Raw genomic sequence first — 18,027 nt, forward strand, 5'->3', positions numbered from 1 at the left:
ACAAAGCCGCTGTTTGCTGTTGCAAGGAGCGTCAGGGAAATGAACCGGGTCTCTGCAGGTGAATGTCTGACAATTAATGCAGCCCCCTCGAGAAGTTCCCCCGCAAGGTTGCTTGGTTGCACGTGCCCTGCTGTGGGCTCTCTGTGGGCTGGCTGGGAAGGCAGCCAGAGCCATCACTGCATGCCAGACTGGCCACTGCTTTATCTCAGCTCGAGCCCATCAGTATCAGCCCTTCCGACCACAAAATCCTGGAAGGTGGGTAATACTTAAGCATTGGAAGCAGAGAAGCAGTCAGCTCCCAGAGAGACCCCACCTCCCCATTGCAGCCCCATGCACCTTTGAGAACATGTTCAGTTTTAGGAGAAGCAGAGACAAAAAGCAGCAACCCACAGCCCAGAGGCCACAGCTGCTGCCCTGGTGTTACTTGAGCTGCTTTGTGCCTGCAGGTTGCTTCAGGGCCCTGCATTCAGATGCTCTCCAGCAGTGTTGTGTTTCAACATTGCAGACACAGATTCAAAAGCCAAAGTGCTGAAGCCAAGAGGGTGTCTGTCTGCAGTAATATCCTCAGACTGAACCACACATCAGCCCAGCACAGCACGAACACCCAGCTGGGCAGCCAGCTGCCTGTGTCCTAAGGATGCTGCTGCACAAAGAGGGGTCAGCATGGGCTGTGTCTGTAACAACTGTCACTTCAGTGGACGTTTTGGGGTTGAATAACCTCAGCTTTACTAGAGGCTCTTGCTATTCCTGCTGCCGAGATGAACAAGAAGATGCGTAGGCATTGGTTCTCCCAGCTCAATATACAGCTTCAGCAAAGGATGAAGTAAGTAGACCCACTAGGCTGGCAAACCAAAGGCTCACGTGTGGCCACCTGTTCCTACTTTATTTGGGGACTTTCTGTCTAAAACCAGAAGCAAAACGAAGAACCTTGGCAGATCACAAGTCTTTTCTGACTGCACAGGGTAGGAAAGCCCTGCCAGACATAGGACTGTTGGTCTGTCCATTCACCCGAGTCATCATCACTGTTTTGAAGGTATTTTGTCATGGTGCAAGTATGTACATTGGTGGAAAGGGTACAGTGACGGCAAGGCTTTGGGGAGTGTCCCAGAGACAGTCACCCTCCAGAGTCATCCAGAGAAGCCTGGAGACCATCCATCCTCCCTCCAGATTCATGCTTCATCTTCATTTGCCTCCATTTAGTGCATGTGTCTGCCCATCCTCAGGCGAGCACAACTGCTGGGGGGACTCACACACTGGGATTCGCACTGATGGGTTTCATGCGTATCTCTGAAAGCAAAGCATTCACAGACATCTCAGCTGGATGGGGACTGAACGGGGGCCAGCCCACTCAGCACCTTGGCCAGGAGCTCCATGAGCCACCACACTGTCCCTGCTGGGTCTCTGCTTTGTTCATCAAGATTCCAAAATGAGCTGGTTCAGCCTTGGTGCAGAGTCCCCACGGCAGCACCCAGGTTCTTCCTTTCCGGATTTGCCTTGTCAGGTAACTGACCATGTTCCTTCTGCGACCAAAGTGAAGCACTGGAGCCCATCTCCCATACGACAAAGCAACCAGGGCATCTCAAAGTGCAGAGCTTCTGTGCTCTGCTCTCCCTCATAGCCACCCCAGCATCTCAGGAGGCTGAGGACAAATCTCCTGGGTGCGTTTCTGCAAAACAAATGGTCTCTCCTCACCATTTTTTAAAGTAACAAACCAAGCTTGAAGGCAGAGCCTGGCAGGCCAGCTGCTTTCTATCTGGAGCGCTAGAGCTGGGGGAACGTCACTGCATCTTAATGGCATCAGGCTGGACGGAAATCAGGATTCTGGTAGCAGAGGCAATAGCAGCAGTTATAAATAGAGCAGCCACGGTAACTGCTTATGAAGGTTTTCAGTCTTTAGGATTTGAAGAATCAGTATCAAGCTATGCTGAGAGATCCATTATCCCTGGTACTGGTAGCAGCTAGGGCAGGGGTGTCCAACTCATTTTCACTGGGGCCACATCAGCCTGGCGGTTGCCTTCAAAGGGTCAAATGTAATTTTAGGACCTTATAAATGCAGTAGCAGTTACATTTAAGCTGAGCTAGGGGAACTTCAGGGCCAGGAGGACAGTGGATGAATGCAGGTTTGGGAATTGCCCCTCTTGTGAATCTGAGTGTCAGCCCTTTGAAAAGTGCTCTCTGCTGTGTGCTGCCTTCTCTTGCTTTGTGCTGCCTCCCCTTGGGTTTTGCTGCTACCTCTTGCTTTGCTCTGCCTGCTGTAGGGGCTTGGAGCGTGCATGGCTGCAGCAGTGCAAGCATTTCAAGCCAACCTCATGCTCTGCTGCAGGAAGCGAGTGTTTGCTCCAGGGCAGTGCCCAGTGGAGCCCTGTGGCCTGAAGGTACAAAGCACCTTGCAGGAGCCTCACTGACATTGCACCTAAATTTCAAGTATTGAGGCTCAGGTAAAGACCTCCTGCGGTTTGTGGCCTAGATAGCTCTCAAGGCTGGCGCCGCTCGGGCACGCTAGCATCTATGCCCAAGGCACTGGCATGGAAAGCATCATGCCTGGCTGGTGTCGCTTGCCCTGCCTCACAACCAGCTTCCCACCTGCTTGTGTCCAGGAAACGTGGCAGCGTCCTGCCAGGCTGTCCCCCTCTTTTAAGCAGTATTTTTAAGCCGGATCATTTCACAGCCCAGGCTACAGCAGACTGCAGGAGGAGCTGTGGCAGAGCAAGTAAGGGGGCACTGCACTGCTGTGCAAGGGGGAGACCCGGGCTGGTCCGGGAGCTGGATTCACTGCCAAAGCCAGGTGCAAGCTCTGCTCGCTGCTTTGCGAGCATGTCGCAGTCCTGTTGCTGCACTGTTCATTCCTGCTCCCCTGGCACGTACTGCACAGCTATTTCCCATCTGCGCGGTGGTAGATTTTGCATAGCTGGATCTCCTGGGGTGTTTTTGTGGGAAGCTTTGGGGCTCTGCTGCTGTGGGAGCACTCCTGCATTACTGCTTTGGTTCAGAACAAGAGCTCTCCCAGCTGCCTGCCCTCACCACACTGTGTCTCAGGGGCAGAGTTCACAGTCTGGCTGCCTTTGGGGTGAAACTCAACCCAGCTGTGCACTCTGGCCCCTGTGCATGCCCAGTCCCTGGGACCCGAGCATTTCTTGTCCAAACCAGGAACAGGGGAGCTGCACGTCATCCCTTGAAATCATCTGTCACCCAGGGCTTGTGTTGCTCCTTGGGAACACACGTGTATGGATGTGCCCGTGCCGCGGGAACGCCTCCTCACCCCACGGCTGGGCACGGTTTGAAGGTCACGTCGGAGGTTCCGAAACGGTCGTGTCTTGTCCTGGAGTGCAGGCGGCAAAGGGGATAGGAGGGTGGCAGCACTGCGCCTTTAAGAGCGGCCCGTGAGCCGGCTGCGGGCCTGCGGCACGCGCGCTGATTGGCCGAGCGACTGGCAGGCGGGGCAGGGGAGGGGTCAGCCATTCAGAAATTTCCGAGCAGCCCTTTCTCCCTTAAAGGAGACAGGACAGTGGTGGCAGGGAGGGCCAGAGCCAGCTGGGGGCCCACCTCCAGTCCACCGCAGGTGCTTGGGACTCCCAGGGACACCAGCATTCATTTTTGTCCCCTGCGCAGGAACATGTGTCCTGGGTAGCACAGCCCAGACAAGGCACCAGTATCCCCGTGAGCCACTGGCTGGGGGCTGTGGGAGCTGCTCAACGGGCTTTGCTCTGTCTGGAAGGGTCAGGCTGGAGCAGGGTTGGCCATGCAAAAGAGAGAAAGTATGGACCCACGGAGTTCTCCTTCTCATCCACCACACAGGGTTGGAATAATCAAGGAAAGTATATCCCTGGGCCTGAATATTGGGAAAGGTCCCTTTAGGCAGGTCTGTGCTGCCCAGGGCAGCTACAGATCTGAGCAGAGTGGTGCTGAGTGAGCCCTTGCAGCACTTTTAGAGCCACATGTTGACCCACTCTGAGGGTGGGACTGGTTCCTGCAAGGGTGGCTCCTGATGAGGAACCCGTGAGACCTGGCTCGTAGGGCTTTGTGGCCCCAAGGACACATTAGCTTAGGCAGGGCTGGCCAGGAGACCTCCAACAGCCTTGTACAGCATGAGTGGGGTGTTTTTGGCTGCCGCTAAGTCTCAGTGTGTAAGCATACCCACGGACAGCTTGGGACTAGTGAAAAATGAAGGGAAACAGGATGTCTGGTGGAGTGACACTAGGCACAACTATGTGGAGATCAAGGTACAGGACCAAAACAGTATCAACCCATTCTCTTAAAGACATGAGACTTTGAAATACCTCGCTCTGACTCTGGCTTAGAGTGGTGAAGCTGTGTCCTGATCACATTTTCAATCCTTTCTTCTTCTCTATTAGGCTGGAAATGTGCTTTATTCTAAAGGACATGAGGCACACACAAGGACTTGGCACCACAGACATGGCAGTGCCGTAATTGCTATGCCTGCACAGCAGCAGGGCTCCCCAGGAAGGCAGCCCACAACCTGCCCATGCTCCAAGAGCTCCGGCACAAGGCAGGAGCCTCCCTGCCAGGTGATAGGGAGAGCGGCTGTGAGCATTGTGAGGCTGTCAGGAAATCCATAAAGCCTGCTGCAGTTGATTGCTATTAAATAGAGCCTCCAGGCTCTCCTTTATAGAGAGGGAACATGGCTCTGCTGCAGGCACCTTCTCTCCCCTGCCAGAGCAGCCATGGAAGATGTTACACTGGCCATTATTTCAATTGCAGAAAGCGACTGGTGGTGTTTACTGAAGACCCTCGCATCATTTCTGCCACAAGTGAGGATACAGGAACTGTGTAGTAGCAGTGGGCAACGTATCAGGGATCATTAACAAGATGAAAATGGTTTTGCCCTGGAGGAGAATAATTTCTTTGGCAACTGCCCTGAGAGTGCAGAGACCTATCAGTCCCTTGGTATGCCTAGTTATTATTATCCCAGTTGCACATTTCCCAGTGTGAACCGCTGCTGGTGGCAGGGAGGAACAGTCTCAGCGTGAGATGTTCATTATCCTGCCCTGTCCCACTCACCCGTGACTGTGCAAACCCTTCAACACTCACAGGAGCTGCCGGCCCCGTTTGCCCATAGCTGTGCAGCTGGCTCTGCCTGTTCAAGTTCCACTTGACAAGCCCCAAACACAGCAAATAGCAAACCTGTGATGGATGGGGGTCTGTGGCAGCGCTAAGGAACCAACTGATGGACTGAGCCAAGTTCGGTTGGTTCCTCCCTTTGCTGCTTATCTCCCCATGGCCTGCTCCTCCCTGTGCATTTACCTCCTGTGCTCCTCACCGCCCTGTCCTCAGCTGGGTGGCCGCAGACCCTGCTGCCTCCCTGCTGGAGATTGTGGTGGAGAAAGGTACCTCCCCCATGCTAAACTGTCGCCTATCTTCCCCCCTCAGCATGGGTGTCCTTACAAAGATGACACCTTCCCCATATGCACCCAGGCACAGAGCTAATACATGGCTTCAGTTCCCCTGGCAGGACCCAGCTCCCTCTTGGGCTAAAGGCAGCACGATGGCACTCGTGTGACTGTTGTCTCTACAAGGACCTGCCTGCCTTCAGCCTGCCCTGTCTTCTGCTCCTAGAAAGGCTGTAGGTGCAACAAACCCCCAGCTCCTGATCCCTCACACTTGCCTTCCTCTTCCCGCAGGACTTCATGTGAGAGGAAGGAGGCGACAACAGGGGCTGAAATGCCGGCAACACCAGATAAAACGTAGCTCCGTGCCGCCTTCGTGCCGTGTAAATAGCACCATCTCCGGGGATTTCTTGACAATTTGCTGAAATTAGCACCTGTGAAAAGAGCAGCTGCCAAAGCTGAATTTAAATAAGACGGGCAGGCTTCTAGTAGGAAGAGGGTAGAGGATGAAAGAGCTCTTGGTTTCCTTGAATCACTTACCTCCGTGAAGGCACCTGCCTGGAAATCAGGTCCCAGGTCCTTTAGCTCTGCTCGATGCCCACATCTCTGGGATGAGATGCCCACAGCTGCCTGGGGGTGCTGGGCACTGTGCCTGCCCTGCCAGACCCACATTTGGGCACCCCACAGCAGGTGCCCACGCTGTTTGAGCCCTGGCAGTGCTACTCCTAGTAGCCAAAACGCCACTACTCACTGAAGCAAGCTGGAGAAGTGCAGCGTGAGCTCGATAACATGTCCCAAGCCCTGCGCAGCATTAAGGAGTGTTGCAAGCAGGTGGCAGCAACCAGGGGGTTTTGGTTTTCTTTTTCCTTTTAATTGGGGCTAGCTGGCAGCAGACACAGTTCACTACAAATGAGTAGGAATTAAACAACTCTTGTGGCAGCTAAAATGGGACTTGCAGGTTTTCAGGATGGGAACTGCCAGCGGGTGGGGAAGGGCTCCGTCATAACTGCAGCAGTTGAGGCTCAAGGCTCCTCCATTTGCATGTGGCGATGAGGCACTGATAGAGCTGGGGGAAGCAGCAGAAGGTTTCTTAGATCACAGAGCAGCTCCTGAGTTTGGAGCTGGTGAGCAGCATGGGGAGGAAGCAGTGGTGTTGGAATGCCAGGGCTGGTGGCCAGGCTGTTTCCCATGTGGGGATGCCCGTTGCATGGCTGCCCCACAGCCATGTGGGGCTGCCAGAGACCTTCCTTGTGGAGGATGCACTGCAATCTGCTATGGGTTGAAAAAAATCAAATGCTTCTCTCAATTGGTCAATCAGCTCCTTATTAAAGTGTTTTTCCCTAGCAGGTCTTGTCCTTTGCTTTTGCACTTCTCCCCTAAGTGAACACCCACATCCCTGGCTGCCCCCACTGTGGGACTGAGTGAAAGGAGGATACATGTACAGAGGGGGACAGATGTGAGCAGTTAGGGTTACAAACTCTGAATGAGTCCTCCCCCAATGCTCTCCTCCCACTGAAGTCAGATGCTTCTAGACCTGGGTCTTCTGCCTGACCTTGAAGACACCAAACGTGTCTTCAATGGAAGCCCATGGTAGTGGAGAGGGCCTCACTGGGTGGCCAGTGGGGCTCTACACACTGCATGGTCCCTGCAGCCGAACCAAGCCATTCCAGGGTGAGAACTGTGATGGAAGGGAGGTTTGCAGCTGGACTGGAGCAGTAGTTAGTTATGGTTGTGTTACAGATTTTAGGAACATCTCATTGATGAAGTGACTCAGATCTCAGAGGTGGTGAAGGGTGGGACACAGTGGGTAGCCAAGATGGACTTCATGTCCTTCTGCTCTCATGAGGGAAATACTGGCCACCTGCCTGTTTCTACACACCTTATTGCTCTGCTTTGGTGCAGCAAGCCCCTTCCTCAGTTTCATCCCTGCCCAGTCAGTCCCTCCCCTCATTCCCACCTCTGCCCTCACTGCTACAAGATGCCCTCTCCCCATGGAGGACACCCCCAGCCCCCTGGTCCCCCCTGGCTGCCCAGGAGGCACAGCATCTCCCCAGAGCACGGGGCTTGGCAGCCCAGCGTCCTCCTGCAGGGCCAGCACCATGAGCTGTGGGAGATGGCACAAGAAGCAGTAGATGTGGAGATGATCGTAATTTCTTAAAGCCTGAGGTGTGATGTTCTCTATTAATGCCAACACTACACGCTTTCCTTCCATGCATACAAACAGAGTTTTTCATTGATTAAAATAACTCTTAACAAGCTTGCTTTGCATGCAGTCATCCAATCCTTTTGTGCCTCAGTGAGCTCCTGGGGTCTGCAGTGTCCTGTGACACTGAGCTCTGCAGGTTAGAAGCACATTCTTACATGCAGCCATTGCTTGGTCTTGCTGCATCTCTGGGTCTTTGGGTCAGTGCCACAATGAGGTGAGCCTCACCTGTGGAGCTGTTTTTGAGGGCTCAGCAGTAATGCTGTGCTCAGTTGCTCCAGGCTAGCATGATGGGGACAGGCTCTGTAGACTTGCTTGTCCATAAACATGATGACTGCCCTAAGCTCGCAGCTGGGGAAATTTCAGTGTAACGTATCTGAGCCACAACACTGTTCCGTGTCATGAAGCATGGAGCAGCACATGATCATAGCATCCAACCTGTGATGGAGGTAACTTGAGCAGCCCAGAGGCAATGAAGTGCAGGCAGTGCTTAAGAGTACAGGCTCTGCACCACATGGTGAAGACCATGGGGCTTGGAGACAATGCAGATCCTGATTACGGGGTGTCTTCTTCCCCTTCATCCAGAAACAACTATTAATATTTCACTTGACCACTTGGGAACAAACACTGCAGTAACACCTCTGTTTGCAGTGTTCAAGTACAGAAGTCATTTTGCATTGCGGCTTAAAGAGCTAAAGAAACAAGGAGCAGGCAGGAGCATTCGTCTGTTCAGCTGTCAAACGCTTCCTGCTGGTGAGCAGGACCATGTTGTGCTGGATGCACGAGGCCAGCAGGAGCCTGCAGATCTTGCAGCCTGAATTGGGGTGTTGAACCACCACATCTTGTGGCTTAACTTGTGGCCCTCTCCCACATCTGTCTCATTCCTTTACCCATATCCTGTGGAAGCCTTATCGTGTACCTTTCATTGCTTTTCTACATATTTATGTACCCTTTTTTCCAACAATTCTTCACCCACTCTAGTGTTTATTACAACACTTAAGCATTAGGAGGCCAGGTTCAGGTTCTAACTGACCAGATGCGGGTTTTTGTAATGGTTTTTCATTCTATCCTTCAATTTGTCTTCATGACTCGCTTCTGAACTTCTCCTAGTCTGACACTTCTGTGCAAGAGGTGAGGGGATGTCTGAGCTGCACAGGGAGCAAAGCCCTTGCCCTGCTGCACTAGAGGGCATTTCTGCTCTTCTTTTACCATCCCCTGATGGCAGTGGTGGAAGGCCCAGCAAAGGCCCTAGAGGTTTCTACACTCACCTGTGGCTCAGTTGGCAATGGCAGCATCCCCAGGGTGCTGTGCTGGAGCGCACGGTAGTGTTTCCAGCAAAGCAGGGTGAGAGCTGATGTGGAGATACAACAGAGATGCTGCTGCCGGGCTAGTGACCACGGTTCAGGTCTGGAAAAATGACTTCATACTCCAGCGTGGTTCACAGCTGAAGTGAACACCTCTTGGTGACAACCACAGAGCTGGCAGGGCTGCCCACCGCCGTGCTGGGGACAGAGGAACGCAGCTGCACAAGAGCTGCCTGGTGCATCTGGGGATGCGGCGAGGGCAGCGCAGGTGATGAATGAGGCTGTTGAGCGGAGAATTTCTGTTCCTGCTGGATTCCGCCAGCGCAGGCTGCCAGGAAGCAGCGCAGGTACCCCCGGGGCCGGGTTTTAGACCCGCTACCCGGGAGCTGCCCCGCCCGGTGGGGGCCAGCGCGGCCGCGGCGCACGGCGAGCGGCTCCCCCGCAGCCCCCGCGCTCAGCGCCGGGGCGGGACGCGGAGATTCCGCCGGCGCGGATTGGCCGCCGGGCGGGAGGGGTGGAGACGAGGGATGCCTCGCGCCGCCGCAGGTGCCGCGCTCCGCGCTCCCGAGCCGCGCCAGACCGGGCTCAGCTGAGCCGGACCAGGTTAAGCCGTAGCCAGACTGGGCTAAACCGAACCGGACCAGGCTGAGCGGCCCCATGCAGCGAAGCGGGGCGGAGCCGTTGCCCCGCGCCCCGCACCGGGAGCGGCCCCGGGACTGAGCGGCGCTGCAGGCGATGCCGCGGCGCGCCCCCGCGGAGATCAACGCGCTGTAACCCCCCCTCCTCCCCTTCTTCCTCCTTCCCCCGCTCCCGCCCGCGGGGCCGGGGGCGCCGAGCGGGCGAGTAGGCGGCAGGCGCGCCTTGCGCGGGGCGGGGGCCGCTGCCGCCCCCCCGAGCATCCCTCCCTCCGCGCCGCCTCCCTCCCTCCCTCCCTGCCGGCTCTATGGTGTGAGGGCAGCGATGCACAAGCACCACCACTGCTGCAAGTGCCCCGAGTGCTACGAGGTGACGCGGATGGCGGCCCTGCGGCGCATGGAGCCCCCCTCCTACGGCGAGTGGCAGCACGAGCAGTACGGCTACGGCGGGTACGGCTCGCAAACCCTGCCCGCGCCCGGGGGGGCCGCGCCCGCCGCCCGCGGCAAGGCCAAGCTGGGGCCCCCCGCCCGCGAACCCGCCGCCCTGAAGCCACCGCCGCCGCCGCCGGGGAAGAGCGCACCCAAGGTGAACGGGAGCGGCCCGGGCTGGTGGCCCGAGTGCACGTGTTCGAGCCGCGACTGGTACGAGCAGGTACGGGCCAGCCCTGGGCAGCGGCTCCTCGGTGCGGGACGGGATGGGATGGGGCGGGCGGCCGATGGGGGAGAGTGACGGGGTCGTGGCAGGGTGCAGTGGGTGTCGCAGGCGGTTGGGGGGATACTAGCATTGCTGAGGCTGGACACCAGCGTTGTTCCAGTTGACTGTCATCATCGCTCAGGCTGGCTGCCAGCGTTGCCTAGGTTGGCATCACCGTTGCTCAGGCTGGCCGCCGTGGTCCTGCCCAGCGTGGGAGCTCTGCATTCAAGCAGCCTCCCCGGAGCTCAGCTGGGTCTCGCTCGGCACAAGACGGGTGTGATGTTTTTCAGACACCTCACCTGAGGTTCTCGCTTACAATACCATTGCCTGAAGCCCTGGCAGTGTCGAGGGCATCCCATCATATTGTGTTTAGCAGGCGTGGGGCGCATTGCCTGCCAGGCCGCCTCATGGGCTCAAGGTGCTGCTTGCCAGCACTCCCAAACTGGCACCCACTCTCCACTGAGTTGTGGTTTCCTCACTTTGCTGCTACGTCCCTACTCCCTGAGATTATTATGTAACCCTGCTCTGGTCGCTGGCATGCTGTGTGCTTTCTGCCCCATTTCGCTGCCTCCATTTCTTCCCACACACGTTCATTTTATTAGTGTTCTCCTCCAGGACCCATTCTCAGGCTGTGTCTCTATTTCTCCCCTAAATGGAGAGACCAGTCTTGTCTTGAACCCACAAGCTAGCTTAGAAAATGGTTGTAGCTGTTTGCAAAGCATTAAAATGGAGGCTAGACCCTGCCTGAAAAACAATATTTGCCCTGCTTTAGAGAAAGGCATTTCAATTTGCTTCTGCCTCTTTCATTCATTATCTTCAAACCTCACATGATTTCTTATTGATCTTTCTAATTATTATTTCAAGATGCTGTAGCAGGCAGACACACGGGAATCAATGAGAATTCTCTCTTCCTTTCCCCTCAGAAAACACAACCCTCTTCTTCTCTTCCCCTGTTTTTTCTTCATTACTGTCTCAGTCTGTAGCTCTGGCTGAAATAATTAGATTCAAAGCTGATACGCTCAGATGATGTTTACAGAAAGCACCCAAAAACCCAGCCACCTTCCTATCAGACTGGTCCTGCTTTCTGTCTCTTTCTCTGCATTCTTTGCATCAAAATCAGCCTCAGCTCTCTCTTGCCTGCTGATTCCTGGCAAGCATTCTTCCATCTTTCCTTTGCTATCTCTTTCCTTCCCTCTATCCAGAGCAGCAAGCTCAGGGAGCTGGGTAGGAGCAGGGAATTGAAGCATGTCTGCTCCCTCCTTTCCACTGCTGCTTGCATGAAAGGTTCGGCCCAGGGTTCCTGGTAAGATGATCGCAAGCAGGCTGGGAAGGAAGCGATGCCAGCTGCATTGCTGCTGTGGCAGGCTGGGCAGGGGAGCCTTTCATGTTTTTGCAATGGTGGAAGAGAAATCATTGTCTCTTTGTGGTGTTGCCACGGAGCCCCAGGGCTTGGGCTGCTCTGAAAGTCCATGTTGGGAATCTCTGCTCGGCCTTAGCCTTTCTGAAGATGAAAAAAAAAAATCAAAAGCTCCTCACGGCGTTGCAGGCAACAGAGGGGATGCCAATGTGTGAGGCTACGTGAGCATAGCAGGGTCTGCATGTAGAATGTGACGTGTGTGGTATGTGCGCTGCCTGTATCAGAGCAGGCAGGATTGTTCCCTGGTGTGTAGCAAATGTATGCAATGAGTAAAGCTTTGCAGCAAATACCTCAGCAACGTTCCCCTTCTGATCCGAGGATGCAAAGTGCCCAAGCCATCAGGAATCCATGTTCTTCCCAGTCCAGTGGTGAGCAGAGGGACAAAAGGTGGTGAAATGGAAACAGCTGGGCATGGCATGTGCCCAAGCAGACTGGTCTGGCTCTGGGTAGTTGGGAGATGTCAGACTTTGAGTAGATTTGTCCAGATGCTGCAAATGTGAAGCTGGTCTAATTCGCAGGAGCTGAGAAGGCAGCTTCTGTGTCCTCGAGAGCCTCGGCTAGAGGTAGGGTTCCATTTTTCAGGGCTGCCCCTTTAAATGAGCTCCCTGTCCCTGGAAGCACTTCCAGCAGCAAAGGTGGGAAGGAGTGTGTGGGCCAGGAGGCTTCCCTGAGAAAGCAGGGATCTGTTCACCTCCCAAGGAGCTTCACTGCTTCTCATTTAAGCCTTTTTTCACCCCTTACTTCTTCATGAAAGCAGAGGAGAGTATTCGCTGCCTGCGCACGCTGACGCGGTCGCGTGTGTGGATGCTCTGTCATCGGAAACGTGCTCACAGTTGCATATGGTGGTGTATGTTCTCTGACATCATGCGTGCTCACAGGCCCTGCGTGCAGCTCCGCAGCATGTGAGATGTGCCCACACGTGCTGCCCCACACACAGCACAGTCCTAACGTCAGCCCGCACCTCCTCCCACCTCCGGTGCCCTGTCAGTTCTCTCCTTCTGCCTCTCCCCTTCTGTAGGACACGAATTAGCTTGCTCAGGCAATGCCAGTAACTGAGAACCCCTAATCCTGCCCATAGGGAGGGAGGAAATCTCTGAGCTCTGGATTTGTCATTTCTTTTTGCATTGGTTTCCATCTCTCCTCTGAGATCCCTTCCGTTTCTTCTCCATTATCTATCCATGTCCCGTGTTCATTAGTCCCCACTCCCAGTGCTTGCTGTCGTTGCCGTCCTCCATTGTTCCCATCACCATCCCTCTGACCAGCTTAGCACTGAACCCCCTTGTTTGCTGGCAGGGGACTAGGGTCTTCCACAGCCAGACCGGGGTGAGAGGAGGACTCCCGGCTGTGGGGGAGGAATGGCAGCGCGGTCCAGGGGAGCATCCCTGATGCACAGCACCAGAGGAGCAGAGCACTCAAACCCCTCCTCTGCCCTGCACAGTGACGCCCACGGGCTCTCAGTACAGCAGCGCTGAGCTGCCTGGCCATGCCAGAGCCCCTTCCCCTGTGTTTCTCCCTACGCTGAGGGTCCAGCAGCATCCAGCACCTTTCCATCCCGCAGGGAAGGACCAGCCCTGTGGCTTAGTTCACACCAAGGTGTTGGGCACGGTGGCCTGAGTGGAGCCCTGCCATGAGGTTCCCAAGGGTCTCACCAGTGGTTTTGTGTGCATTTGGGGTGACTGGGGCAGAGGCACCTCCTCTGGTGGCTGGGGAAGGAGTGCGGGGCAGTGCAGTTCTGCAGCATGTGGTTGGGAAGTGCCCTCTGCTACTGGGGCTGCTGCAGGTTTGCTCACCCTGCCTGGCCAAAAATGCAACATCCCGCTGTCTCTTCTTCCCACAGCCCCTTTGTTGTTCTTGGGGGGGTCAGGAGGGTGCAAGGGGAGGCGTTAGAGCAGCACCGAAAAGCCTGTGACCACCTGCAAGTGCCTGGGGCATGCCAGGCTTGTGTGCCCCCCCCAGCAGAGGCATTTCATGGCCAGGCAGTTGGAGGGGGGGCACAGGTCCTCCTTGCCCATCTTCTGCAGTGAGTGCTTCACCAAAGGTGCTGTTTTTCCATGCACAAAGGTTGCTTGTTATAGTTCCTCCCATGCCCTGGGAGATTACCTGGAGCAGGTGAACACAGGGCATCACATTTTGGTGGAAGCACCAGCTTTTTCTGAGCCTTTGGATGCTCTTGGATTTGGGGCTTCTGGCTCTTTGGCAATGGGTGGTGGGGGCGAGGAGAAGGATTTGGGAAGGCTGTGAGGGTCCGGGCTGGGTTTCTGAGCGATGGGCAGGCATGGCTGGAAGGAAGGAGGGAGAGTGCTGAGGGGGGCAGGCGGGAAGCCAAATGCCGGTCGCTTCGTGGGAAATGGCTGAAGCCCCAGATGTTCCCTGGGGAGGTGCGAGGGAGGGTGAGAGGAACAGGGTGCCGGGGACACGGAGGCAGTGGAGGTGGTGAGGTTGGCAGGGTGATGTTGCTATGGCTACTCCTGTGCTATTCATAGAAGAAATTAGCTAAATCTTTGCACTGGAAGGTGGAGGAGGAGAGAGGAGGAAGGCGTTCTCCACGTTTGGAGGGAAGGAGAGAAGCCAAAACAAGAAGGGGGTGAAGTTTTCCTCCTTTGCTCTGTGCCTGTGCTGTGGAGGGGCGTTTGGGGGAAAACACCACTGCCTGACCTGCGGGCAGGGTGTGGGGAGACACGGGCAAGTCCCTCCACAGAGCATCCACGCAGAGCCCCGCATGGCAGGACGAGCTCTGCATCATGCCGGGAGCACAGGAGACGTGCTTTTAATTAAAGACAGCCAATCTGTGAAAGGTATTTTTGGCAACCTAAATGTAGATACAACTGTAGTGAAACTTGCCCTTTGCGTCTGGCTCCCTCGCTCAATGCAGTACTTGTCTGTTCCTGACTCCGTCTGTCTGCTCGGCCCTGGTCACTGGTGGTCCCCTTGCCCTCCCTCCACCTCCAGCATCTCTCCCAGCATGTCCTCCTGCCAGCCGGAGTCCCGGGAGAGTCTTCCCTCTCCACCACTCCTCATCACACTCCACTCCCTCATTGTGAGAGTTTTGATTCCCATCCCACAGACCTGTTTGTCACCTCCTCACTCACGATGTGTAAATCTGCGTGTCTGTTCCTAATATATCTCCCTCCATCTGATTTCACCTCTCAGCTTGTTTCTTGGGCACCTCCGTCTGGTGATCCTGCCGTCATTACCCAGTTGAGCTGCTATGACCAGGCACTGAGCTGCTCTCCTTCCCCCAAACCCAGCATTGTGCCCACCCTCGGCCCCTTGGCTGTTGGACCTGGGAGGCAGCTGATATTTCTGATGGACTTGGCTTTCCTTTCTGGCCGTCCAGCTGGAACCAAGGCTCAGTTAATGCTTTATAAAGTAATTCCACCTCCCTGTTCATCTTTTGGGGAAACTCATGGCTTAAGACCCAGATGCTGCGTGAGTTGGTTTCCCCCCACCCAGAGCATCCCATGTCTTTCTGTCACCCACGGCCTGGACTGGGCTGAGGTGGGTCAGACGTTCTCAGTGTTCCTTCCCAAAACATGCTGAGTTCATTTAGGAATGGGCAGCCGAGGACACTTTTTCTCTTTTGTTTCTTTATTCACCGCTAAGACTTTTCCCCCTTCTCTTGAGCACATGAATCCCTCGGACAGGGGCTGTGCATTTCTGCTTGCTAACCCTGCCAGCACATCCCATGAATACAGAAAGGGATAATGCTAGAATTAAAAAGGGGAGTTGAAGGACTGAGTTTAGCTCCTCTCTGGCTGGATTACCAACTGCTGCCTGCCAGCCAGTCCAAACGCACAGACTGTGGCCCTGGAGCTGCACCCCGCTGTTGGTTTTGGGGTGTTGAGCTGCCAAAGGGACCCCAGGAGCAGCACAAAAAGAGGCACCGAAGCTGGTGTCCAAACTGGCCATAATTGAGGTGTAGCTGCTGCTGTAAAGGCAGTGTCTGAAGTCACATGGGTAGAAGAGACCCCATCAGCACAATGCGTAGAAGCACAGGAAAGTACCCACCAAAAACGGAGGATATGGCCCTGCCATGTTGCAAAGGAGGAGGACTAGGAGGCGAGTTTATTGGTGCGGGAGCCAGGGTCAAGCAGGGGCAGGTTTCAGCAGGGATGTAGCCAATGTGGAGGAGGTGGCTCCTTGTGAAGAACCTGGGGGTGACAGGAAGACCTTAACCCGCTGCCATGGCAGCACCTGCCCTCTCCACTGCTGGAGGGATGCTCCCCGCATCCCCACGGCCGTGCTTTCCACCTGGCTCTCCTCTCATGGTTTGAAGCGTTAACGTGGCTGGGACCTGCCTGAGCCTAGTCCTGGCTGGTGCTGGGAATCTGGCAGGGATCTGCTGGGCGTTCTCAGGACGTGCTTCAGGAGGGAGGGTCCCACAGGGGGCTGCATGAGAGGGAAACCTAGGGGACGGCTGAACCAGAGGTCCCATCCAGGTACCCTGGGAGTGCAGGTGGGTGGGAGGTGGAAGCGAAGCAGAAGCCATCGCTATCCCTGGAGAGCTGCCTCGTGCGGGTAAGCTCCTCGGTGCTTCATTTGCCATGATGGGAGGAGAGGAGCTTCCGCTCCTTCCTTAGCTGCAGATGCTCATTTAGACAGAAGAATTCATTAAGACTTAATCAGGCTATAATCAGCCATGGCTGCGGCTGTGTGCTGGGCGCCTGTGGTGCACGGCCTCGTGCAGGATGCTCTCTGCAGGGACCGTGGTCTCTGGGTCCCAGGGAAGAGCACGTCCAACATGAGGGGCACGAGGAGCTCAGTGTGGTTGGGACATGGGAGCTCTGTGTGCCATCCCAAACCCCCTGTGCTGGCAGGAGGGACGACGTGTCTCTGGCTCTGCATCGCAGCTGCGATTCGGGAATGGGCATAACCCTCACTGTAAGGTCGTGCCAGCGCTGCGGGTGCAATGGGCTGTGCTAATGCTCACAGCTGGTTTTAACACATGCGAAGATGGGATAATGCAGGGATCCCTCAAGGGCCCTCATTGCAAATCCAACAGTGTGCTGTGAACATATATTGGGGACTTGGAGATGAAAACTTTTAATACAGTGTTTAACAAGTTCAGAATACCCAAATTTGAAATGAACTTCACAGTTTAGTCTGCAGAAACGCACTTGGATGTGGCTCGCTTAAGGACTGCTCAGAGGGTACGATTATTTTTGGGGACACGTGGTCCTTCAGAGCACCCTAGGCCAGGCCCTGAATACCCTCTTGTCACCTTTGTCATAACTGGAATTTAGTTTGCGTCTCTGTTGTTGGATCTTGGTTTGCTTTTGTCCAACAGAAACACATTTCTTAACACTTTGTAACTAGGTGTGCACTGGAACTTACTGAAGAGAAGAAAACGGGGTATTTGAATCCCAGGGACCAAAGAAATCTTTTAACACTGTCCCTTATTCACTCTTTCTTTTTCCATGTACATACGTATTTGTTGGGGGAGAGGGGGTAGGGAGGAAGCACGTGAGTCTTTCAGATGATAATCACTCTTCCTGTGAAAAAAGGAATTGAGTCAATTTTATTTGGTACCACCAGGTCAGAGGGAAGCTACCAGAGCCCAGCACCTCTGCAAACTGGGTCATTTATTTTAACGTGCTGAGCCTGGAACAGGATGTCTAACTTTCAAGTATGAACACGCTGGCCTTAATGGTTTCTAAATGGAAACTTAGACTCCATAGAGCTTCTGTTTGGGGAAGCTTTCTTCCTTCCCTGCTGAGTGAAGGCTTTTTCCAGTCCCTATTTAAGCTTAGTCTTTAAAAAAAAAAATAAAATAAAGGCACGAAAACAAAGATTAAACCCTCGATAGCTGTTTGTGTTCGCATTACACTTTGGGCACTTTGGTGGCTTTGCCAAAGATCCTTGTGACCAGGGACCTTTCAAGTCCTGCATTCCCCAGTTCCGGATGGCCGTGGTGCTTTGTGGCAGTGCCGAGGCGCAGCCCTGGGGCAGGGGCTCTGCCACCGTGTCCCTGCAGCCTGATCATGCCACCGAGACAGCCCAGCTCTGCTGTCTCCCAGAGGCAGCCTGGAGGGAAGGGCTGCTCGTGGCTACTGGACGGGCTGGGAGCCAAGCACGAGGGCACGGGCAGCAGCCGGTGCCTGGCCAGCAGGGACAGACACAGGGGGTCCGAGCACTTGCAAGCTTTGTAGTTGGCCCTGGCATCGTTTCCTATGTCATTTATGCAACATTTCAAGCTGTGCAAAAGGAGGGCATGGGGTCAGGCTCAGCCTGTTGCTCCCCTTCATGTAGGCACACTGGCAAGGTTATGTGCACTTCCCCCTGCCCAAACAGTGTCATCCAGCAGCGCTCTCTTCTAGTGCGTGAGAAAAAAATGCAAAGAGAGTTATTTTGTCCAGCCCTCTTAAAGGGAATGGAGACTCATCTATGGCCATGAAATTCTTCAGCCTCCAGAAGTTTCCAGCCTCCATT

At 54.9% G+C, this 18,027-nt stretch overlaps 1 protein-coding gene across 2 annotated transcripts in view; it reads left to right on the top strand.

Annotated features, from left to right (window-relative positions):
* Nucleotides 1–9,812: 9,812 nt before the first annotated feature.
* DLG3 (discs large MAGUK scaffold protein 3) overlaps nt 9,813–18,027 on the top strand; it is a gene marked incomplete at both ends in the record, with an annotated part of 51,362 nt that continues 43,147 nt past the window's right edge. For both annotated transcript variants that reach the window (XM_080352440.1, XM_080352441.1), the window contains one exon: nt 9,813–10,139. In XM_080352440.1, coding sequence (XP_080208566.1) covers nt 9,813–10,139 — 327 coding nt within the window. The remainder of the gene's footprint in view (nt 10,140–18,027) is intronic.

This window comes from Nesoenas mayeri, assembly GCF_963082525.1.
Source record: "Nesoenas mayeri genome assembly, chromosome: 13".
NCBI lineage: Eukaryota > Metazoa > Chordata > Aves > Columbiformes > Columbidae > Nesoenas > Nesoenas mayeri.